Genomic DNA, 21,416 nt, shown 5'->3' with positions numbered 1-21,416 from the left:
GAGGGGCATTTAAGAGTCGACTGCATTGCTGTGACTCTGGAGTCAAATGTAGGCCAGACTGGACAAGGATGACAGATTTCCTCCTCTAAAAGGACATTAGTGGACCAGATGGTTTTTTCTGACAAGCGACAGTGGTTTCATGGTCATTAGTAGATTTTTAATTCCAGATTTTTATTGAATTCAAATTTCGCCATCTGCCGTGATGGGATTCGAACCCAGGTCCCCCAGACCATTACCCTGGGTCTCTAGATCACTGGTCCAGTGGCAATAACAGGAGACCACTGCCTGCCCTCGAAGGCGTGGTAGTAGAAGGAGGAATTATGAACAAACTGAAGCAATTGAGTTTATATCCTGCCGGCAGCTCTGTCTTCATTCATCATCGTCGCCCGAGTTGTGATAAACAGCTGCCTTCACAGAAAACTTAACCCCGCTGCAATCAATACAAAGATTTCCGTTTGTCCCTGGCCTAAATGGTTTTGTGGCTCTGCAACCGGGGAGGCTGTGGCCTTTGAACACTGGGTTGACATTGAGCAGAGTAAGCAAAGCCCCCAATCAGAGTGGAGAAGCCCCTCCTTGACTGGCTGTCCTGGTGAGGGTTGCGGACGGGGGTGGTGATTTATTTCAAATCCAGCGACCGGCTGGATTTAAAATAAGAAATGTAGTTGCCTTGTCCTGCCAGTGGAGAGAATCTCCTTGAGGGATGCACCCAGCCCCACAATCCAGACACACACACACACGCCCACGTGACTGGTTCAGGAATGCGCCTAATTGGCGACTGGTTTTGAATCTAAGAGACGGCAATTTTAATTCCCGAAAACCCCCAGTAACTGTTTTGGGGATGGTCATTAGCTTCAAGGTGCTGGAAGAACCTTTTTGAGTTTGAACTGGAGTCTCTGCAGAGAGCCTCCTGGTGAGAATTAGTTACAGTAAGAGCTTTAACAACACCAGGTTAAAGTCCAACAGGTTTATTTGATAGCAAATGCCATTAGCTTTCGGAGTGCTGCTCCTTCGTCAGATGGAGTGGAAATCTGCTCTCAAACTCTGGGCTGACTTACATACGCCGGCATCTCCACATCGAGAATTAGTTATCCAGACGTTCCCTTAAGTTGGTAAGACCATGAAAATAACAACTATATTTGTCTGTATAAAGGTATCTGCATCGTAATTCAGTTATAGTGAACCATTTGTTCCTTATGCAAGGGGTTCAATATAACTACTGTAGAGATGTATTGTCAATGTCATTCAATTGTTTACTTCTAATAAATTAGTTTTTTGGGGTTTTAGATGAGGTCTCCTGTGTCTCTGCCACGCTCCACAATTTGGAGGATTTTGTGAAGACCTGGGATAAATCTAGGAGCTACACTAACTATGGATGGCACAGTGGTTAGCACTGCTGCCTCACAGCTCCAGGGACCCGGGTTCGATTTCCGGCTTGGGTCATTGTCTGTGCAGAGTTTGCGCGTTCTCCCCGTATCTGCATGGGTTTCCTCCGGGTGCTACGGTTTTCTCCCACAGTACGAAAGACGTGCTGGTTAGGTGCATTGGCCATGCTAAATTCACCCTCTGTGTACCTGAAAGTGTGGTGTCCAGGGGATTTTCACAGCAACCTCATTGCAGTGTCAATGTAAGCCTATTTGTGACACTGATAAATAAATAAAAAATTTCAACACATCCATCAGGATCAATTCTTTGTTGGGAATAAAGGCTGGAACCCTAAATAGAGAACAGGGACAGTACAAATCTCGAATTACAAGGAGCTATAAGCGTAAGATGGAATGTGGAATTGGAAAAGCTGGAATTAGAACGCAAAGAGCCACCATGCGTTGTTAAGTTCAGGAAAAGGGTTTGCACAGGGTAGAGTGTTAAATATGGTAACGTGATGAATTGAGCCAATTACATCCAACCTAATCTTATTGGACTAAGTCAAAATTAGGTTTCAATCAGCCACATTTCTGATTGGTTTTTTTAAAGGACAGTTTCAGTTTTGTGAAGAAATCTAAAGCTGGTGGTGATTGTTGGAGCAGAATCCAATCACTGCCTTGCGTTGTTGCCTTTGGCACAAAGGCTTCCATTGTTCACATCTGCTCCGAGTTCTATCTGGTGAAGTCAACTACGATTGAACTGAACAAAGAGAAAATGCAAACTGATACTGATGTGTTTTTCGATAGAAAGCTGCGTTCAGCAGTTTACAACAATAGCTTGAATCTATGTAGCACCTTTAACTAGTAAAATTCAGCACAATTTGACTTGGGGTGGCACAGTGGTTAGCACTGCTGTCTCTCAGCTCCAGGGACCCAGGTTCAATTCCAGCCTCGGGTGACTGTGTGAAGCCTGCACATTCTCCCCGTATCTGCGTGTGTTTCCTCCGGGTGCTCCAGTTTCCTCCCACAGTCCAAAGATGTGTGGGTTAGATTGATTGGACATGCTAAATTAACCCTTAGTATCCCGAGATGTGATAGATTAGCAGGGTAACTGAGGGGTGGACAGGACCTGGGAGGGAATGTTGTCGGTGCAGACTCAATGGGCCAAATGGCCTCCTTCTGCACTGTAGGGATTTTATGTTTCTATGAATCACCTTGACAGAAATGACCAAAAGCTTGGTCAAAGAAATAGATTAAAGGAGCTTCTTTTTGATTTGATTTATTCTTGTCATATGTATTAGTATACAGTGAAAAGTATTGTTTCTTGCGTGCTGTATAAACAAAGCTACCGTTCATGGGAAAGGAGAGGGTGCAGGATGTAATGTTACAGTAATAGCAAGAGTGTAGAGAAAAATCAACTTAATGCAAGGTAGGTCCATTCAAATGTCTGACGGCAGCAGGGAAGAAGCTGTTCTTGAGTCAGTTGGTATGTGACCTCAGACTTTTGTATCTTTTTCCCGACGGAAGAAGGTGGAAGAGAGAATGTCCGGGGTGTGTGGGTCCTTGATTAAGCTGGCTGCTTTTCTGAGGCAGTGGGAAGTGTAGACAGAGTCAATAGATGGGAGGCTGGTTTGAGTGATGGACTGGGCTTCATTCACTTTTGTAGTTTATTGCAGTCTTGAACAGAGCTGGAGCCGTACCAAGCTGCGATACATCCGGAAAGAATGCTTTCTATGGTGCGCCTGTAAAAGTTGGTGAGAGATGTAGCTGACATGTTGACTTTCTTTAGCCTCCTGAGAAAGTAAGGTTTGCGGGGGGGGAAATTACGTGGAATTGTTTAAGGGGGAAATTCCAGAGGTAACAGGCCAGAAATTTGAAGGCAAAGCTGACAGAGGTGGAGTGATTAAAAGCAGGGGTGTGCCAAGAGGCCTGGATTGGCGACGCAGAGAGATCTTGGAGGATCGTAGGGTTGGAGGTGAAGCCGGAGGAAGGCGGAGGCCATGGAGGGATTTGAAACTGAAGTGTTGAGAATGTAAAATCATGGTGTTGCTCTGTCTGATGTCAATTCGGATCAGCTGGCACAGTGGGTGGTTGGTTTACTCTTGGTAATAACTCAGTACAAATAAAGAACAAAGAAAATTACAGCACAGGAACAGGCCCTTCGGCCCTCCAAGCCTGCCCCGACCATGCTGCCCGACTGAACTAAAACCCCCTACCCTTCCAAGGGACCATATCCCTCTACTCCCATCCTATTCATGTATTTGTCAAGACGCCCTTTAGAAGTCCCTACTATATCCGCTTCCATTACTTCCCCCAGCAGCGAGTTCCAGGCACCCACCACCCTCTGTGTAAAAGATCTGCCTCGTACATCTCCATTAAACCTTGCTGAAATAGTGAAAGAACACTGGTTTCGTGGATTTCAATGTTGGGTCATTTAAAAGAGGCATTGATTTGGGTGGTGCCAAATACAAACAAACTAATGCATGATGTAGAAGGAGGTAAGCGACGCTGACCCCCAGCAACCACAGTCCACCCTCTTAATAAATCCTGACCCCCTTGAACTGTTATCACAAGATAAATATCATCAGATTGGAAGAGAGGAGGCCGTTCATCTCACTTAAAATTATCAATCTAAAAAAGATCTTTATTTCCCCCATCTCCAATTAAATGATTTTCTGGCTTGTACATGAACTGGCTGCATATTATGAGGAGGCCCCTGAAGTAAGGGGCCCAAAATTTGTCTTTCACTTCCCTGAGCCTGTGCCTCTCATCCCATTATCAGCCTCTGAGTCAGTAGCGCCTGGGTTTAAAAGTTTGTTTATTAGTGTCACAAGTAGGCTTACATTAACACTGTAGTGAAGTTAATGTGAAAATCCCCTAGTCACCACAGTCCGCCGACGCCTGTTCGGGTACACTGAGGGAGAATTTAGCATGGCCAATCCACCCTAACCAGCATGTCTTTCAGATTGTGGGAAGAAACAGAGCACCCAGGGGAAACCCACGCTGACATGGGGGAGAACATGCAAACTCCGCACAGACAGTGCCTCAAGTCAGGAATCGAACCTGGGTCCCTGGTGCTGTGAGGCAGCAGTGCTAACCACTGAGCCACCCTTTGAGTTTCACGCCAAATACAAAGTCTAGGCTGACACTCGCCGCGCTGTCAGCGTGTCAGTGCTGAGGGAGTGCCGCACTGTCAGCGTGTCAGTGCTGAGGGAGTGCCGCACTGTCAGCGTGTCAGTGCTGAGGGAGTGCCGCACTGTCAGCGGGTCAGTGCTGAGGGAGTGCCGCACTGTCAGCAGGTCAGTGCTGAGGGAGTGCCGCACTGTCAGAGGGTCAGTGCTGAGGGAGTGCCGCACTGTCAGAGGGTCAGTACTGAGGGAGTGCCGCACTGTCAGGGGGTCAGTGCTGAGGGAGTGCCGCACTGTCAGCGTGTCAGTGCTGAGGGAGTGCCGCACTGTCAGCGGGTCAGTGCTGAGGGAGTGCCGCACTGTCAGCGGGTCAGTGCTGAGGGAGTGCCGCACTGTCAGAGGGTCAGTGCTGAGGGAGTGTAGCACTGTCATCTTTGGGACGAAACATTAAACCAAGGCTCCATCTGTCCTTGGCTGGATGTGAAAGATTTCACAGCGCTGTTTGATTAAATTCTCCCTGACGTGTTGGCAGATGTTTATCCCTCGACCAACATTATGAAACGGATTATCTGGTCACATTGCTGTTGTGGGAACTTGCTGTGCACAAATTGGTTTCCCTGTTTCCTGCATTACAGCAGTGACCACACTTCACACATTTAAACAACACCCTTTATATGGTGCCTTTAATGTTGTAGAAAGTCCATGGCACCTCATTGTTATCCTGAGCTCATGGAAAGGCGCAACATAAATGCAAGTTCTTCCTTTATACTCTTACCCTGGGCTAGTGTTCTGGACTTGCTCGCTCTGTAACACTGCTGCTTGAAAATCATCCTGAAACAGGTTCTTTTGACTTCTGACAGACTCCAGTGACACGCTCTTATTTCTTTGTCACTCTTCAATAAGCATATAAAGAAAGGCACTGATTGAGACTGGCAGGTCATGCTAGGTAACTCTCCTAATGCGACTCGCTTGCCTTCAACCGGTGCTTTGCATGAAAATCAACTACCCGCATCTCGACTTTGTAACACCCCTACCTGTCAGCCAACAAGTGCCTTATTTTGTCATTACTGATTTCCACCCCCCCCCCCCTTACCAACCGAGTAAGCAATTCACCTCATAACTTGTAAACTCTTAATGGGAGCTTATTTCTTTATTCCCGTGACTCCATGGCACGTTTCTGCTGGACACTCGTGTATCTGTGCGTTCTGGTGTATCCAGGCAGTTTGGGAAAACCTTTGTCCTGTGCTGCTCAAGCCGCACTTTGCGAGGTTAAGATTATTTCCTGTGACATGCTCAGTGAAAATGAAAATGTGAAGTGGCAGTCCCCTCCTCACGTGAGACTGGTGATTCTTAACAATTTGGCTCAAGCTGGCTGCATCTGCTACAGGACTTGACTGTTGGCTTCAGGGCAATGCTATTTCCCAGCTGAATGACTGTAGACTCAAAACCCTTTTTTAAAAAAATATTCTCTTTCCCCCCCCCCCCCCCCCGCCCCCCCGCCAACTAAACTAACAAATGCATTCAAAAGTGAAAGTTGGCAGCATTGAAATAATCAATTAATCTGTCAAAATATCCCAAAGGTAAAGAACATTTCCCCGTGTTTTTGTTTTCTAGTTGCAACTGGAAGATACTTGCAAAATAAAGATTGTTTCCTGCTCATTCAAAGATAAATGATCTCATGACGCCTAATATTTTAGAATTGATTTCCTGTCCTTCTAAAATAATTGAGCACAAAGTAGGATACTTCCTATAGGCCACATTGCCATTAAACTTGGCCTTTTGGGCCTTTGTTTTATCTCTTAATCTTTTAAAGTTCAAGTTGCTAAACCAGATCATTGCTCTCTTTCCTCAAGTTTGTTCAATGAATTAAGATTTCAGTCTTGTCGAGTGGAAGTTATTTTTTTTTAAACCAAACGCGTTGAGATGCGCTGTGAGTGAGTGCGTTTAGCATTATCTTTTGACAGGTACTGAACATTTGAGTGAATCATGCAATCACTGGAATAAATTTGTTACCAGTACAATATGATCTAATAATGTAGAAGCTGTATGCACTCTTCGGGATCCCAGCGAAGATGTAGGCCCAGATTTTGTGGAAGAAATAACGAGTGAGCCTGTCGGTGCTTGCCAGTATCAAAGAGGAAATCGGCCACAGACTTTTGATGTTTGGACAAGCGCAATTAAACCTGGATGCTGGAATTACTGTCCGAGTGGTACTGCTCCTTCAACAGCTTCACTAATGCAGCATCTCTCTGAGGAATTCCGCATTCAAAGTTGCTGTACTTACTCAATAGCCACATGAGAAAAAGTTGGGACTCGTCCCTTCAAGTATAAGTGGATTCTTTATGGAATGATAGGTCATCCAAACTACTGCTGAACGACCTCTCTGGCACTGAAACTTTAAAGAATGTGATCTTATTCCTTCAGATTTATTCCTTGGAACATAGGAGAATGAGGGGTGACCTTATTGAGGCGTATATAATCATGAGGGATATAGATGGGACGGACGCACATAGTCTTTTTCCCAGGGAAGGGGAATTGAAAACTAGAAGGCATAGGTTTAAGTTGAGTGGGGAAAGATTTCAAAGGGACCTGAGGAGCAACTTCTTCACGCAGAGGGTGGTGCGTGTATGGAATGAGCTGCTTGAGCAAGTGGTTGAGGCAGGTACAGTAGCAACATTTGGATAAGTATATGGATGGGAAAGGATTAGAGGGATATGGGCCAAACGCGGGCAATTGGGACTGGCTGGGAGGGCACTATGGTCGGCATGGACCAGTTGGGCCGAAGGGCCTGTTTCTGTTCTGCATCGGTCTATGACTCTTGAGTTATTGGAGTTTTTGAAAAACCCATTTGTTTTTTTCTCTCTCTTTCAATCCTATCTCTCTTTATTTTTCTCCTTGTACATAGCTTGACAAAGTAAATAGCCAAGCTTCTATTCCCTTGTTTAGACAATGTATGGCTCAGTAAGGATCCTTCAACATGTCTAAGGAAATGCTGTTGTTTGCCAGTTCAAACAGGTCCCTTTTAGAGGGCACCTCACTATTTTGGCCCTTGAATTGCAATTGTGGTCGCACAAGGTTAATCTTTAACCCATTGCTATCTCCCCACAGCCCTCTGCCTTAAATATTTATCCAATTTTCCCTCAAAGAATGACCTTTGCCTCAGCCACACTCTGTGGCAAAACAATCCTTGTTCCACCAGCCTTCTGCATATGGAACGTTCTAATATCTCCTCGGTCCAGTTAATAATACCTTTGAAATGTAATTACTGTGGTTAACTAAGCCACCAGTTTGTACATTGCAAGGTCTCAAACAACGGTGAGCTAAATGATCATTTTTCTTTAGTGACGTTCATTGAGGGTTAAGTATTGACAATGGCGATAACTTCTTGATTCCATTTTCTCTACTCAAGTGAAAATATTCCCTTGCTCCCAGTGGCTCTTCATAATCTGCCTGCTCATGAAACTGTTTTAAATGTTCTTTCCCTAGCGGATATGCCAGGCCTTGCGGTTATAGAATGTATTGGTGCAATTCTGCTGCCAATGGCTCAGAAGGCCCCCATGGATGCCCAGTGTTGATCACTTGATCTTTTCTTGATCTACCTCACTTCGCACATTGTGCCACCTAACACGATGGAGGGTTTGAAGACAAGATTCGGTCTCTTGGTCATTCCTGGGCAGACACGTCTGCAACAGGCAGATGGTTGAGGAACAGGTTGGGTAGGTTGTCCCATTGTGTTCAATGTCCTCTGCGGCTTTGGTCTGGCAGCATTGCCCTTGGGGATTTGGGCAGCTCAGGGAGCGGCGGTGCTACTGAGCTCTTTTTAGAGATGGATGTTCTCCACCGAGAGTACATTCTGTGCCTTTTGTTACTTTTAGTGGTGTTCAACATGGAGAAGCACTGATTTTGATTTGATTTATTATTGTCACATGTATTAACATACAGTGAAAAGTATTGTTTCTTGCACGCTATACAGACAAAGCATAATGTTTATAGAGAAGGAAAGGAGAGAGTGCAGAATGTAGTGTTACAGTCATAGCTAGGGTGTAGAGAAAGATCAACTTAATGCAAGATAGATCCATTCAAATGTCTTGACAGCAGCAGGGAAGAAGCTGTTCTTGAGTCGGTCGGTACGTGACCTCAGACTTTTGTATCTTTTTCCCGATGGAAGAAGGTGGAAGAGAGAATGTCCGGGGTGCGTGGGGTCCTTAATTATGCTGGCTGCTTTACCGAGACAGCGGGAAGTGTGGATGGGAGGCTAGTTTGTGTGATGGATTGGGCTACATTCACGACCTTGCGGTCTTGGGCAGAGCAGGAGCCCAGACCAAGCTGTGATACAACCAGAAAGAATGCTTTCTATGGTGCATCTGTAAACGTTGGTGAGAGTCGTAGCTGACATGCCGAATTTCCTTTCTTCCAAGGTGGCAAGCAAAAGGAAGTCTTCTTGCGAGTATTTGACCTGATGCCATTAGATGTGATGGGGGGTGGAGTGATGAGTCTTTACGAGGGGAGAGAGGCAGAAGGGTTAGGCAGGGGTTTAGTGCTTAGAGTGAATTTTGAGGATTCCAGTGTCTTCCACCCCCCCCCCCCCCCCCCATCCCCCCGCATCATCTGAGACTGGAGACTGAGACTAGATAGATTGTCATCCCTTGGGTCTATCCTGCCCCACCTGCAGGGTGTTGTTTGCACTCGGGTTGACCTTGGAATGGATAAAGTCATCCAGTTACATTGCCTTGCTGTTGATGTATATGAACTGCCCATCCTGCCTCCAATTCCTCTCCACTGACCTCTGTAACACACACCGAGTTGTACCAATAACTGTATTTTAATTTCTCTTGCCTTATTAATTTCCCATCCTCCCTTTCCATCTGCAAGCATTGACTCACTGCTGTGTAAAACATCCCCTTGTGCTTCACCTTTGACCTCGTTGCCACATAATGAGATATCCAGGCAAGTGACCAATGCTCTGGTAGGTTTTAAAATTGGGAGGGGAGAGAGGCAGCGGTTTTAGTGCTTAAAGTATCTGAAAACATGGCGACAATGATATAGTGATACTGCGTCAAGCATGTTCCATCCATCCAGGCCTGAAGTGATTCGTAATGTTTTCGAATCCAGCAAAGCAGCTGGTAAAAATGTATTTGCAACATTGTAAGTGGATTCAAATTTAACTCAGACTGCTAGTTACATCACTATCACCTCTTGTCTTTTATTTAGCCCTGTTAGTAGGTCCATTTAATTCTTCCTCCCTCGTGTGTTTATCCAGATTCCCAGTTTTAAAGTTTATTTATTAGTGTCACAAGTAGGCTTAAATTAACACTGCAATGAAGTTACTGTGACTACCCCTAGTCGCCACACTCCGGCGCCTGTTCGGGTACACTGAGGGAGAATTTAGCATGGCCAAGGCACCTAACCAACACGTCTTTCAAACTGTGGGAGGAAACCAGAGCACCCGGAGGAAACCCACGCAGTCACGGGGAGAACGCGCAGACTTTGCACAGAGTGACCCGAGCCGGGATTGTTTCTTTGAAATCATAGAATCCCTACAGTGCAGAATGAGGCCATTCAGCCCATCGATTCTGTACCGACCACAATCCCACATTTACCCTGCTAATCCCCCTGACACTCGGATCAATTTATCCTGGCCAATCAACCTAACCCGCTCATCTTTGGACTGAGAGGAAACCCATTCTGACACTGGAAGAACGTGTAAACTCCACACAGAGACCCAATCCGGGTCCCTGGCGCTGAGAGGCAGCAATGCTAACCACTGTGCCACCCCATCAAATTTGGGGCAGTTTTAAGTGTAGAGAGTGCAAAACCCTGCACCTAACCCCACCCCAGCTGTGTCCCCACATTGCAGGTGACTGTGTGTGTCCATTCCTCAGTGCTGGCCTTTACTTGAAGGAATCAAAGGAAACCAATCAAAGTTGGCACCTGTGTAACTTTAAACAGTCCTGAGGGAATTCAGGCGTCCCTAATAATCAAGCTGCTTTCTAAACCCTTCACGATCTTGGGCTGGACCTATTTTGAATCCATCTTTCAGTGCTGTATAGGCGTTTAATATTTTTTCTAAAGAAAGCTGTGATTTAACTGTTGTGTATTGCAGGTAAAATTCTCTGGTGATGTGGGCCAACAGAGCTGCTGGTTGCAGCTGATGGGAATCAGTGAAATCTGAGTTACTGCAATCTGGAGTTTCCACTTCCCGAAGGAGGGCACCGGTCCACCGAGCTTTCGAGAAGGCCCCTCGCCAACTTGCTGCCCCTCGTCATCGAACACTCATGGCTAGTAAACGGAAGTCAACAACCCCTTGCATGGTGCGTGCCACGGATGTCTTGGAGCCAGACCCAGACATGGAGGTGGATGGGAACGGGGGCGAGAGGTCCCCCCGCCAGTTGTCGGATGAAAGCTGGCCGGCGGATAATGGTGTAAGCGACGCGGATCAGATTGTAGAGAAAACTGCCTTAGACAATCAACAGACCAAGAAACTAGAGGGAGGCTATGAATGTAAATACTGCACCTTTGAATCACAGGACTTGAATGAGTTTACAGAACATGTCGATACGATACACCCGAACGTTATCCTCAATCCATTTTATGTCTGTGCGGTTTGTAATTTTACAACAAAAAGGTACGACACCTTTACGGATCATAATGGCCGACATCACCAAGGCGAAAGCAACTTCAAGTTGAAGTTGATAAAACGCAATAATCAGACTATTCTTGAGCAAACAATTGAAGACCCCACTAACATTGGGAGCACGGACAGAGAGGAAATTCCTCCAGCCGGAATCTCAATAAGTAAAACTCCAATCATGAAAATGATTAAAAGCAAAGCAGATGTTAAAAGAATCAACGTGTTGCCGCGAGTGAAGGATGAATATAGTACTAAGCAAGAAAACAGAACAGACACTGACGTTATCCACAACGCCAATGGTGGATTACTTATTCCAGAAACTGTGATTAAGGATGGAGTGCCTCATGTGATGCCATCTATACAGCCGCCACCAAACATCAACCTAATACCCAAAGTCATGATCCCTATGCATGGCTCCAAGTATAACGCTGCTATGGATGTTAACAAAAGCCTCACTGGTTCCTTCAATAAATTCCCTTACCCTACACAGGCAGAGCTATCCTGGCTGACAGCCGTCTCAAAGCATCCGGAGGAACAAATCAAACTGTGGTTCTCCACCCAGCGTCTTAAACATGGCATCAGCTGGGCCCCCGAGGAGGTGGAAGAGGCCAGGAAAATGATGTTCAATGGCACCATTCAGACGCCAACTATCACGATGGTGCCGGCACAGATGCCATCCTCCACCAAAGGCACGACGCAGCAGGTTATCCAGACAGGAGTGCCGTGCCAGTTAGTCAGCCAGACCGGCATCGTCTGGACGCAAGTGGCCAACGGGTCGACGGTGTCCTGCTCTCCCATCACCCTGACGGTATCTGCTGGCGCCAGCGCTAGCCAGGCCCAGAAACGGAGCTTACCGCCCCCGCAAGTAACCGGGGACCCGAAGCGGGCGAACGTTGTGCAGGTTTGCCAGCTCGCCTCACAGGGCAATTCCGTCCTGTTCTCCCCGAGCGCCACAGATATCAACACCAGCCGGAAGAAGACCAAGGAGCAGATGGCGGAGCTGAAAGCCAGCTTTGCCGTCAGCCAGTTCCCCGATGACGAAGAGGTTTTCCGACTCATGCAGGTGACTAAACTCTCCAGGGCGGAGATCAAGAAATGGTTCAGCGATAATCGCTACCGCACCCAAAAGGGCCATTCCAGCCACGCCGCTCACGAAATCGTGGTCACCATCCCCCAGGACCCTCCTCTGGGGGGCCACCCGAATCGGAAATCTGGGTGGAATAGCTTCTCCGATTTTGCGCCGCAGAGATTCAAAGAGAAAAGCACGGACCAGCTGAAGGTGCTGGAGGAGAGCTTTCAATCTAGCTCCTTCCCGACAGACGAGGAGAAAGAGCGATTGCGGTCAGAGTCCAAACTGACCAGGAGGGAGATCGATGCCTGGTTCTCTGAGCGGAGAAAGCTGAGAGACTCGCTGGAAGGGGCGATCCTCGAAACGAGCAGGCCATTCCTCAGTCAGGATGTGAAACCAGAGACTATAAAATCAGAAGGACTTGACGTAGCTGACAATAGCCAGACAAAAACGTCCCTTTCGGGACCAAATTATCCGGGGACCCCTCCACCAAGTGTAGGCATACAGCACATTAAAACGACCAGTCCAATTGACAAAACTCACAAGAAAAGCCAGGAACAGCTGCACATCCTAAAGAGTGCTTTTGTGCGGACACAGTGGCCAACAGTAGAGCAATATGACAGTCTAGCGGTACAGAGTGGGCTGCCAAGAAACGACATTGTCCGTTGGTTTGGCGACAATAGATATGCAATTAAGAATGGCAACTTGAAATGGCTTGACCAGTACCAAAGAGCAAACACGGAGAGTCACAATGGCCAGAACAACCTCAATGGCAATGAGCGAAGAGGAAGTAGCAGAGGACACAAAGCAGCTGGAGTTTGGGGTGGAGTGGGACATTCGACACACAGCCGGGCTGGGAAAACCGTCCTATTCCAGTATTACCTACGGCACAGGCAGCTTCGGGAGGAAGACCTCGATGAGTTGGTCTCAAAGTCCAACATGAGCTACGAGCAGGTCAGGGACTGGTTTGCAGAAAAACAAACGGAAGATGCCATGGACACGTCAGAGAGCAATAGCAGAGACGGCCAATATAGTGAGGATGAGGATGAGGATGAGGAGTGGGGTGAGGTAGAGGACATCAGTGAGAGAGATGAAAATGTTGTCTCTGAATACACGGGCAGCTGGGCGCACACGCCACAATGTGGCTCAACTGAGTTTAATGAACTGGATTCTGAAAGAATGTCTGCTGAAAATCCCGCAATATAGCTAAGGTAAAGGACTTAATTATTTAATTTTCCATCCACCCGCAGTCGGTTTCTTGGATAGAACCGTGTGTTGAGACTGTACATGCGCTGAATGAGAACATTAGAGATGGGAACTGTAGACCGGTTAGCCCTTAAAGCCTGCTCCGCCATTCAGTAAAATCATTGTCGATCTTCTACCTCAACTCCACTTTCCTGCACTCTTCCCCGTCTCCCTCAATCCCCTCAGTGTCTAGGACATCAATTGCTCTTTGTCTGGAATGTACTTGGCATCCACAGTTCCCTGGGATAGATAGGTTCACAGCCCTCTTGAGTGAAGACAATTTCTCTGCCTGACCCTTTATCCTGAGAATGTGACAAATGTGCCCCCAGGGCCATACAATCGAGCAGCTACCCGAATATTTGGGCGCAGGCCAAATGCAGGTTGGCCCCTTTAAGTTAAAGGGCCCTCGTGCACAAATCACACACCCACCAGTAAGAAGTAGAGGATATGTTGATTGTGACCCTTACTTCCCTGCCAGGGGAACGAAGCCTTTCCCCAGCCAGTTAAAAGAGAATGGAATCCTTTTAATGCTGATTGAAGGGTTTGATGCTCCAGCAGTGTAGACCGTAAATCTCCATAAAGAACCATTGAAATAAATGTGATTTGCCGCACTAGCCTGCCCTTGCCTTCATAACCCTGTAAAATTTCTGCCTTCCTCTATTTATCCGATTCCCTTTCGAAAGGTACTGTTGAATCTGTCTCCACTGCCCTTTCAGACAGCACATTCCAGATCATCGTAACTCGCTGTGATTTGTATATATAAAAAAAATGTTTCCCTGTGTCTCCTCTGGTTCTTTCGCTAATCACAATTAAATCTGTGTCCCTCTGGTTTCTGACACTCTCTGCCAGTGAAGGTAAGCAGTTTATAACTTATTTTGGTTTGTATAAATCCAGTCACTTTCCGTGGGTTGACCTTTGAGAAGGCTGCACTGATATCTATAGTGGTGACCTCAGGTGCAGGTTCTTCCAGGGTGGAGGGCACGTACTCACTGACCTCTTGCTCAGAATGTGCAGAGAATGCATTGAGCTCATTAGGGAGGGGTGCGTTGGAGCCAGGAACCTAATGACACGGTTGGATGAGTACTGGTGTGCAATGGCACTGAGCAGATACATGCTGGTTTATTATTCCAGCAGATATCTGTATTCCTGTAGATACCTGTGCTATTCAAATCTACATCCACAGATGTCAACATATTGTATAAATTTTAAAATCCAAATGATTCTTTAAGCCAGAACAATGTGTTTAGCTGAGAGTTTTAGAAATGGCACGGTGAGCGCACGTCACCCAAGCCTAAAGCTAAAATCATTTATTATTTTTGAGACGTATTAATCCTATATTCATAATCACGTTGACATTTTTCTCCATGGGGTGCGGATATCGCTGGCAAGGTGAACATTTGTTTCCCGTCCCTTTTGCCCTCGAAGGTGGTGGTGAGTGGCCGCCTTGCACTGTTGCAGCCCATGCAGTGTAGGTACACCCACAGTGCTGATAGGGAGGGAGTCTGATTACTTGGGGTGACAAGGATAGGACCTGGGTGGGATTGTTGTCAGTGCAGACTCGATGGGCTGAATGGCCTCCTTCCGCACTGTAGGATTCTATGATTCTGGGCTTTTGATCCAGCAACAGTGAAGGAATGGGGATATTCCTGGGAATTCCTCAGAACAGCTGCACTTAAACAGCATATTTTTCATTTGTGTCCCAATGCGCTCAAAGGAGCATTATCGGGTTGGGGGATTGCCATCAAGCCACGTTTGAAAGAGACGATTGCCAAATTCTTGCTGGTGTTTGCGCTTGTGGGATCTTATGGTCCCACCAATGGCGCACTCCTGTTGGTGAAAGATGTGCGTTCAACCAGAAGCTGCATTGACAACAGCAGGACCATAAGATCCCACCACCGAGTGGTGCACTGACCTGCTCTCTTTTCTCACCCCCCTTCCCCCAACCCCCCATGCGAAACACACCGTGGCGAGGGAGAAAGGTCCTGCCCATAATTAAGTGCTCATGTTAAACGAGTTCTCTTATTGGAGACCTAGCTCTGGGCCCTGTAATGCGCCTCTCTCCTGACGGACAATGTTGAATTATTTTTCTGTTGTCCTGGAATCTTGACGATGTCTTCAACAGGGTCAAGTATTCTCTTTGAGGGGAGAGTTTGTTTCTGTCATGAACACATGGAATTGGCTGGCGAGAGGTAGACATTATCATTCTGACTCTACCTCAGGTACGGAGTTAGCTCGAGAGCAGATTGTTCCCCACAATCTCAGTTTGCTCGAATTCTGTGCCATCTGGATCACTGTTACTTCAGTTTGCTGAATCTTGTACCTTGTTTTGTAACATGACCTTTCTGTTCTGTGTGACAAATTACCAAGATTCCACCACCGTACAGTCGTCCCTTTAGAAACTATTCATGTTGTTGCGCTCTCCTGAATATTCGCAATTTCTAGTTTTCGCTATGACACTTGTGTAAATTCTGCAAAATTGTTCAACGTTAGTATTCAGTTTGAAAATGATTAACTCTGGTAGGAGACAAGTGTGAGCCATGGCTCAATGAGCAGCACACACACCTCAGAGTCACAAGGTACTGTGTTCAAGACCCACTCCAGCTACTTAAGTACCAGTTAACGCTCTAGTGGAGCACTGAGTGAGTGCTACACAGTCAGACTTGCCGTCTTCCAAATGAGACGTTAATCCGAGGACCTGTCTGTCTCAATCGGCCCTATTTGGAAGGAGGGAAAAGGGCTGGGGTTAATGCCCAGTACCCTGGTTAATATTTATCCTTTTAACCACACCACAGAAACAGATTACCAGGTCGTCATCACATTGCTGTTTATGGGATCTTGCTGTGTGTAAATTGGCTGCTGAGTTTCCTACATTACAATAGTGACTATATTTTGGAAAGTTCAGCATTGGCTGTAAAGTGTTTTAGGGGCATCCTGTCATGATGGAAGGTGCTATAGAAATGCAAATCCTCCATAGTTTGGGTACTCTTCCCCCCCACCCCCCTCCCCTCCTTCACAAGCTCTCCTGGGGTAGGACTTCACAAAGGTGACCAAAGGAACCCAGAACAGAGAGCATCAGTGGCAGCAACATCGCAGAGATTTCCCTCCAATGTAGAAGTTGAGTTGCAGCCTCTGAGTCTTGGGTGGCAGGGAGAAACGGAAACTGTCTTCAACAATCAAAGCCTTTGAAGTTTCTCATCCCGTTCCGTACAGCTCAGTGAAGATCTTGGATGCTTTCATAGTACCTTCCAAAAAAAATGCAATCCAAGCTGCGTACGCTTTCTCTCAAACCTTTGGGTCATTTATTCATAATGAAAAGGTGGAATCGCGTTGAAGAAATAAATGTCTTCTTTGAAGAATGATGATGCTGACAGTCGCAGTGATATAGGCATCACAGCACAAACAGGCCATTCAGTACTTACCCAGCTTCTCCTTGCATACATCTGACCCATGGAGGTTTGTGCTGGGGGAGAGGCGGTCGTGCTTGCGGGTAACTTTACCCAGCACGGAGGTATAAGGATGACAGGAATGTACAGCGTTGTGATGTCTCCATCCTGTGTTGGGCCAAGGGTCTCCTGGCACTCAGTGTGCAGGTTCAGAAATGACCACCTGCGTGAGACAACCAAAGGCTGTCCTTGCCTATGGTACCATACCCTCTACAGAACTAAACAGCTCCAAAAGAGGCAGGAGGGAACACAGTCCAATGGTGACAAACAGAAAACAGACTGCACTGGCCTCCACAGACCAAAGAACAAAAAAAAGTACAGCACAGGAATAGGCCCTTCAGCCCTCCAAGCCCATGCCGTTCATGATGCCCTAACTAAACTATAAAAAAATTCTGTCCTTACTCGGTCCGTATCCCTCTATTCCCTCCTTATTCATGGACCCATCCAGATGTCTCTTGAATGTTGCTAGTGTGCCTGCTTCCACCACCTCCTCTGGCAGCGTGTTCCAGGCACCCACCATTCTCTGCGTGAAAAACTTGCCCCACTTCACTTAAAATTTCTCTCCCCACTCACCTTGAATCTGTGCCTCCTTGTGATTGACACTTCCACCCTGGGGAAAAAAGCTTGTGACTATCCATCCTGTCGATGCCTCTCATAATCTTGTAGACCTCTATCAGGTCTCCCCTCAACCTCCATCTTTTCAGTGAAACAATCCTAGTTTATTCAACCTCTCCTCGTAGCCAGTGCCCTCAAGACCAAGCAACGTCCTGGTGAACCTTCTTTGCACTTTCTCCAAAGCTTCCACATCCTTCTGGTAGTGAAAGATCAAAATGTGGCCTGACCAGTTCCTCACATATGACCTGTTTCCTCTTCACTGATATTGTCCATGCCTGGTTGCCTAAGCGGTGAGTGTGGGATCACTTTAACAACTTACTGCCATCACTTTATTCCATTGACATTGAGACTTTTTCTTAAATCTTTATAAAGACAAAATGGTTTACAGATTGAGGATTCTTTTTCCTGATTTACATCTCTCAAACACTTTGGGACATGTTTCTACATTTAAAGAAACTCCAAAAACACACATGGTCATTAGATTATTAATGACCCAATGCTGGAAAATAGCATTAGGATAGGTGTTTGATAACCAACACATTCATGATGGGCTGAAGGGCCTCTTTCTGTGCTGTAAAACTCTATGAACTCTAAATTTGGGAGAGGAGTAAAAAGTGTTCATGATTCACAACCCTAAACAAAAACCTTTTTAGTTTTTAAAAATTTCTGCATACATTGTGACTTTGTGCAATTCCCCGTGCAACTCTCAGTGCTCCCCTCGAGCTAGTCTAAAGATTTAAAGTTTATTTATTAGTGTCACAAGTGGGCTTGCATTAACACTGCAATGAAGTTATTGTGAAAATCCCCGAGTCGCCACACTCCGGCCCCTGTTCGGGTACACTGAGGGAGAACTTGGCACGGCCAATGTACCTAACCAGCACGCCTTTCGGACTGTGGGAGGAAACCGGAGCACCCGGAGGAGACCCACACAGACATGGGGAGAACGTGCAGACTCTGCACAGACAGTGACCCAAGCCGGGAATCGAACCCGGGTCTCTGGCACTGTGAGGCAGCAGTGCTAACCACTGTGCCGCCCTTCTAAGATGAGGATGATAAAGTTTAGCTTTTGATTTTTTTTTTCGCTCACTTCTTCCCTGCTTACCTCCCCACCTTGGGTCAGGAAACCGTGTGGGGGAGAATCAGGAGTGCGGGGGGGGGCGGGGGCGGGGGCGGGGGGGGGGGGGGGATAGGGAAAAACACAGTGCGCCACAAGTGATTTGCAAAATAGCTTGGCCAGATTCGATGTTGGGATTTGCCCTTCTTATTGTTTTTTTTTAAAAGCACGTAACATCTTGTTTGTTTCACCTCCGTAGGAAACCAAATGAGAAAAGTTCTGACACAAATAGAAACATCTTGTCTAAAGGAAACGACCATTTCTATTCTCTGCAACGAAAGGAGAGTAATGGAGAACTTCATCTCTGACTATATACTGTGTGAGATTGCAAACATGGAGACAGAATGAGGACTGACTTCCCGTTCGAGCATCTGTCGGAGAGCGAGAGATTCGGTTATATCCATAGTGCCAAAGTTTTACTACTGTAATCAAAAAGGGTCTTTGTAAATATTTTTTTCTGTTTTTGAACAGATTTGTACAATTTAGGAATTTTATTACATTTATAATTGGTGAGAGTTGAACTTTGCCGATCAGGGTGTGCCCTTAGAGTCCCCACTGGTTTTAGAGTTAGTTACCACTACAGACACTCTACATTTGACATCTTTTACACTCACTACTTTTACAAAAAAAAAACTGAACTCCTAGCCAAAGAGGGCTGAGATACTGAATGACGAAAATTATGTTCGAGTCCCAGTAACATCTTTTAAGTCTTTGATGTATAAAATGGCAGGAAAAGATATTTTAACAAGCACATTATTAGAAGCTTGATATTGTAAGAGGCTCCATTTGTATTGTAATGCAAACTGCTCTGGGCAGCCTCCAGTCTAGCGATGTGCAATATTGACTTTCTTATGTCAGTATACTAACATAATTGAAGTTGCAGTAACTTGTTTCCTCCTATCTTTCGCAAGATTACATATTCAAAAGAATAAAAAAAAAAGTGTTGTCCCCAGTCTGAATTTTTGCAATTATTTTACTAAACCTGGCAACCAATGGATTAGGGGCTCAGACTATAAGTTGCGTTTCTGAGTCAAATTCCACAGATGGGGCTGAGTTTGAGATGGGTGGCACAGTGGTTGGCACTGCTGCTTCACATCATCACGGATCCGGGTTCAATTCCTGCCTTGGGTGACTGTGTGGAGTTTGCACGTTCTCCCCGTGTCTGCGTGGGTTTCCTCCGGGTGCTCCGGTTTCCTCCCACAGTCAAAGATATGCAGGTTGTGTGAATTGGTCATGCTAAATTGCCCATGAGGGGGATTAGTGGGGTCAATGGAAGGCGTTACGGGGCTAGGGCAGGAGGAGGGGCTGGGTTGGGATGCTCTGTCGGAGTGTTGGTGCAGATGCTATGGGCTGAATGGCCTCCTTCTGCACTGTAGTGAGTCAATGACTCCATGAGCTGAGAGGATGGAGCATTCGACTTGATAGGGTGTAAATTTGAATCTCCACCCTGGTGTCAAGATTCTTATCCTGTTACCCAAGCTGTAGTGACGTGCTGGGTGAGATTGGAACTCCTTCAAAGCTCATCCAGAGGAGGGGGATCATCAGAGCTGAGATCTATTCTTACCCTGCAGAAAGTAGCTGTTTCAGGGACCAGTCAAAAATAATTAGTGCCAGGTGTGAAATTTAGAAACACAAAGGGTGGGAGGAGTTCGGAGCACACTTCAGATGTTAATGTTAAATCTTCGATTGAGTGATGTTTTAGTTAGCCAAAGATATTAAGGGATATGGGGCAAAGGCAGGGTATGATAAGTCATAGATCAGTTATGATCACAATGGTTGAACAAACTCGATTGGGTGACACAATGGTTAGCACTGCTTCCTCACAGCACCAGGGACCCAGGTTCAATTCCTCGGGTGACTGTGTGGAGTTTGCATGTTCTCCCCGTATCTGCATGGGTTTCCTCCCACAGTCTAAAGATGTGCAGGTTAGGTTGATTGGCCATGCTAAATTGCCCCTTAGTATCAGGGGTATTAGCAGGGTACATACATGGGGTTATGGGGATAGGGCCTGGGTGGGATTGCAGGTTCGATGGGCTGAATGGCCTCCTTCAGTACTGTAGGAATTCTATGATTCAATTCTATGGGCTGAATAGCCTCCTATACTTTTAGCTGAAAGAGGCTAGACCCTGTTTTTATTTTCAGGGACGGTGTTCAAATGCGAGTGCAAAGGGAACAGTGGTGCATTACGTTAAAAACTGGGCTAAAAAGGGTAACTAAACACATCATTGGAAAAATGGGGTAATGAAGCTGTGTTGCAGTTAAAGGCAGGGAGAAAGGTGAAATGAAGACATCGTGATGCATGACTTTGAGTCAAAGCACTGGGTGTAAACTTACATTACATCTGAATAACGAGCAATGCTATTGGTCCCAAATTATAATATTTAATATGATCTCTCATTGAGTTTGCTGGATCCATGTTTATCATACATGCATGTGTTATGTTAACTGTGAAGGTTAAGTGAAAGCATCATCATATTAGATTCCACTGCTGCTATTGTGTGTGCTATAGTACCACGTGGATTTTTAAAATAATGCTAATAATTTTACCTCCATTTGTGGTTTTTCTAATTAAATGATTCTCCTCTTTCTATGATAGGCTATATATACTGGTGGAAAATCCAATTTTTACATCATTTAAGGACAAAGCAGTTGATTTAATTGGCACCCATTCACCACCTTAAACACACACGCCCTCCACCACACGTGGACAGTGTGGGCAGTGTGTACTATCTACAAGATGCACTGCAGCATCCCACCCTGACAGCACCTTCCTAACCTCTACCATCTAGAAGGACAAGGGCAGGAAATGC

The 21,416-nt window shown here is 46.1% G+C and overlaps 1 protein-coding gene across 3 annotated transcripts in view; it reads left to right on the top strand.

Annotated features, from left to right (window-relative positions):
• zhx2a (zinc fingers and homeoboxes 2a) overlaps nucleotides 1–19,665 on the top strand; it is an 85,112-nt gene extending 65,447 nt beyond the window's left edge. For all 3 annotated transcript variants that reach the window (XM_078216883.1, XM_078216884.1, XM_078216886.1), the window contains 2 exons: nucleotides 10,593–13,400; nucleotides 18,806–19,665. In XM_078216883.1, coding sequence (XP_078073009.1) covers nucleotides 10,765–13,395 — 2,631 coding nt within the window. In that variant the 5' untranslated portion in view covers nucleotides 10,593–10,764 and the 3' untranslated portion in view covers nucleotides 13,396–13,400; nucleotides 18,806–19,665. The remainder of the gene's footprint in view (nucleotides 1–10,592; nucleotides 13,401–18,805) is intronic.
• Nucleotides 19,666–21,416: the final 1,751 nt, after the last annotated feature.

This window comes from Mustelus asterias, chromosome 7 (genome assembly GCF_964213995.1).
Source record: "Mustelus asterias chromosome 7, sMusAst1.hap1.1, whole genome shotgun sequence".
In the NCBI taxonomy this organism is placed as follows: Eukaryota; Metazoa; Chordata; class Chondrichthyes; order Carcharhiniformes; family Triakidae; genus Mustelus; species Mustelus asterias.
The sequence above is the reverse complement of the archived record's forward strand: the minus strand, read 5'-3'. Positions and strand labels throughout refer to the sequence as shown.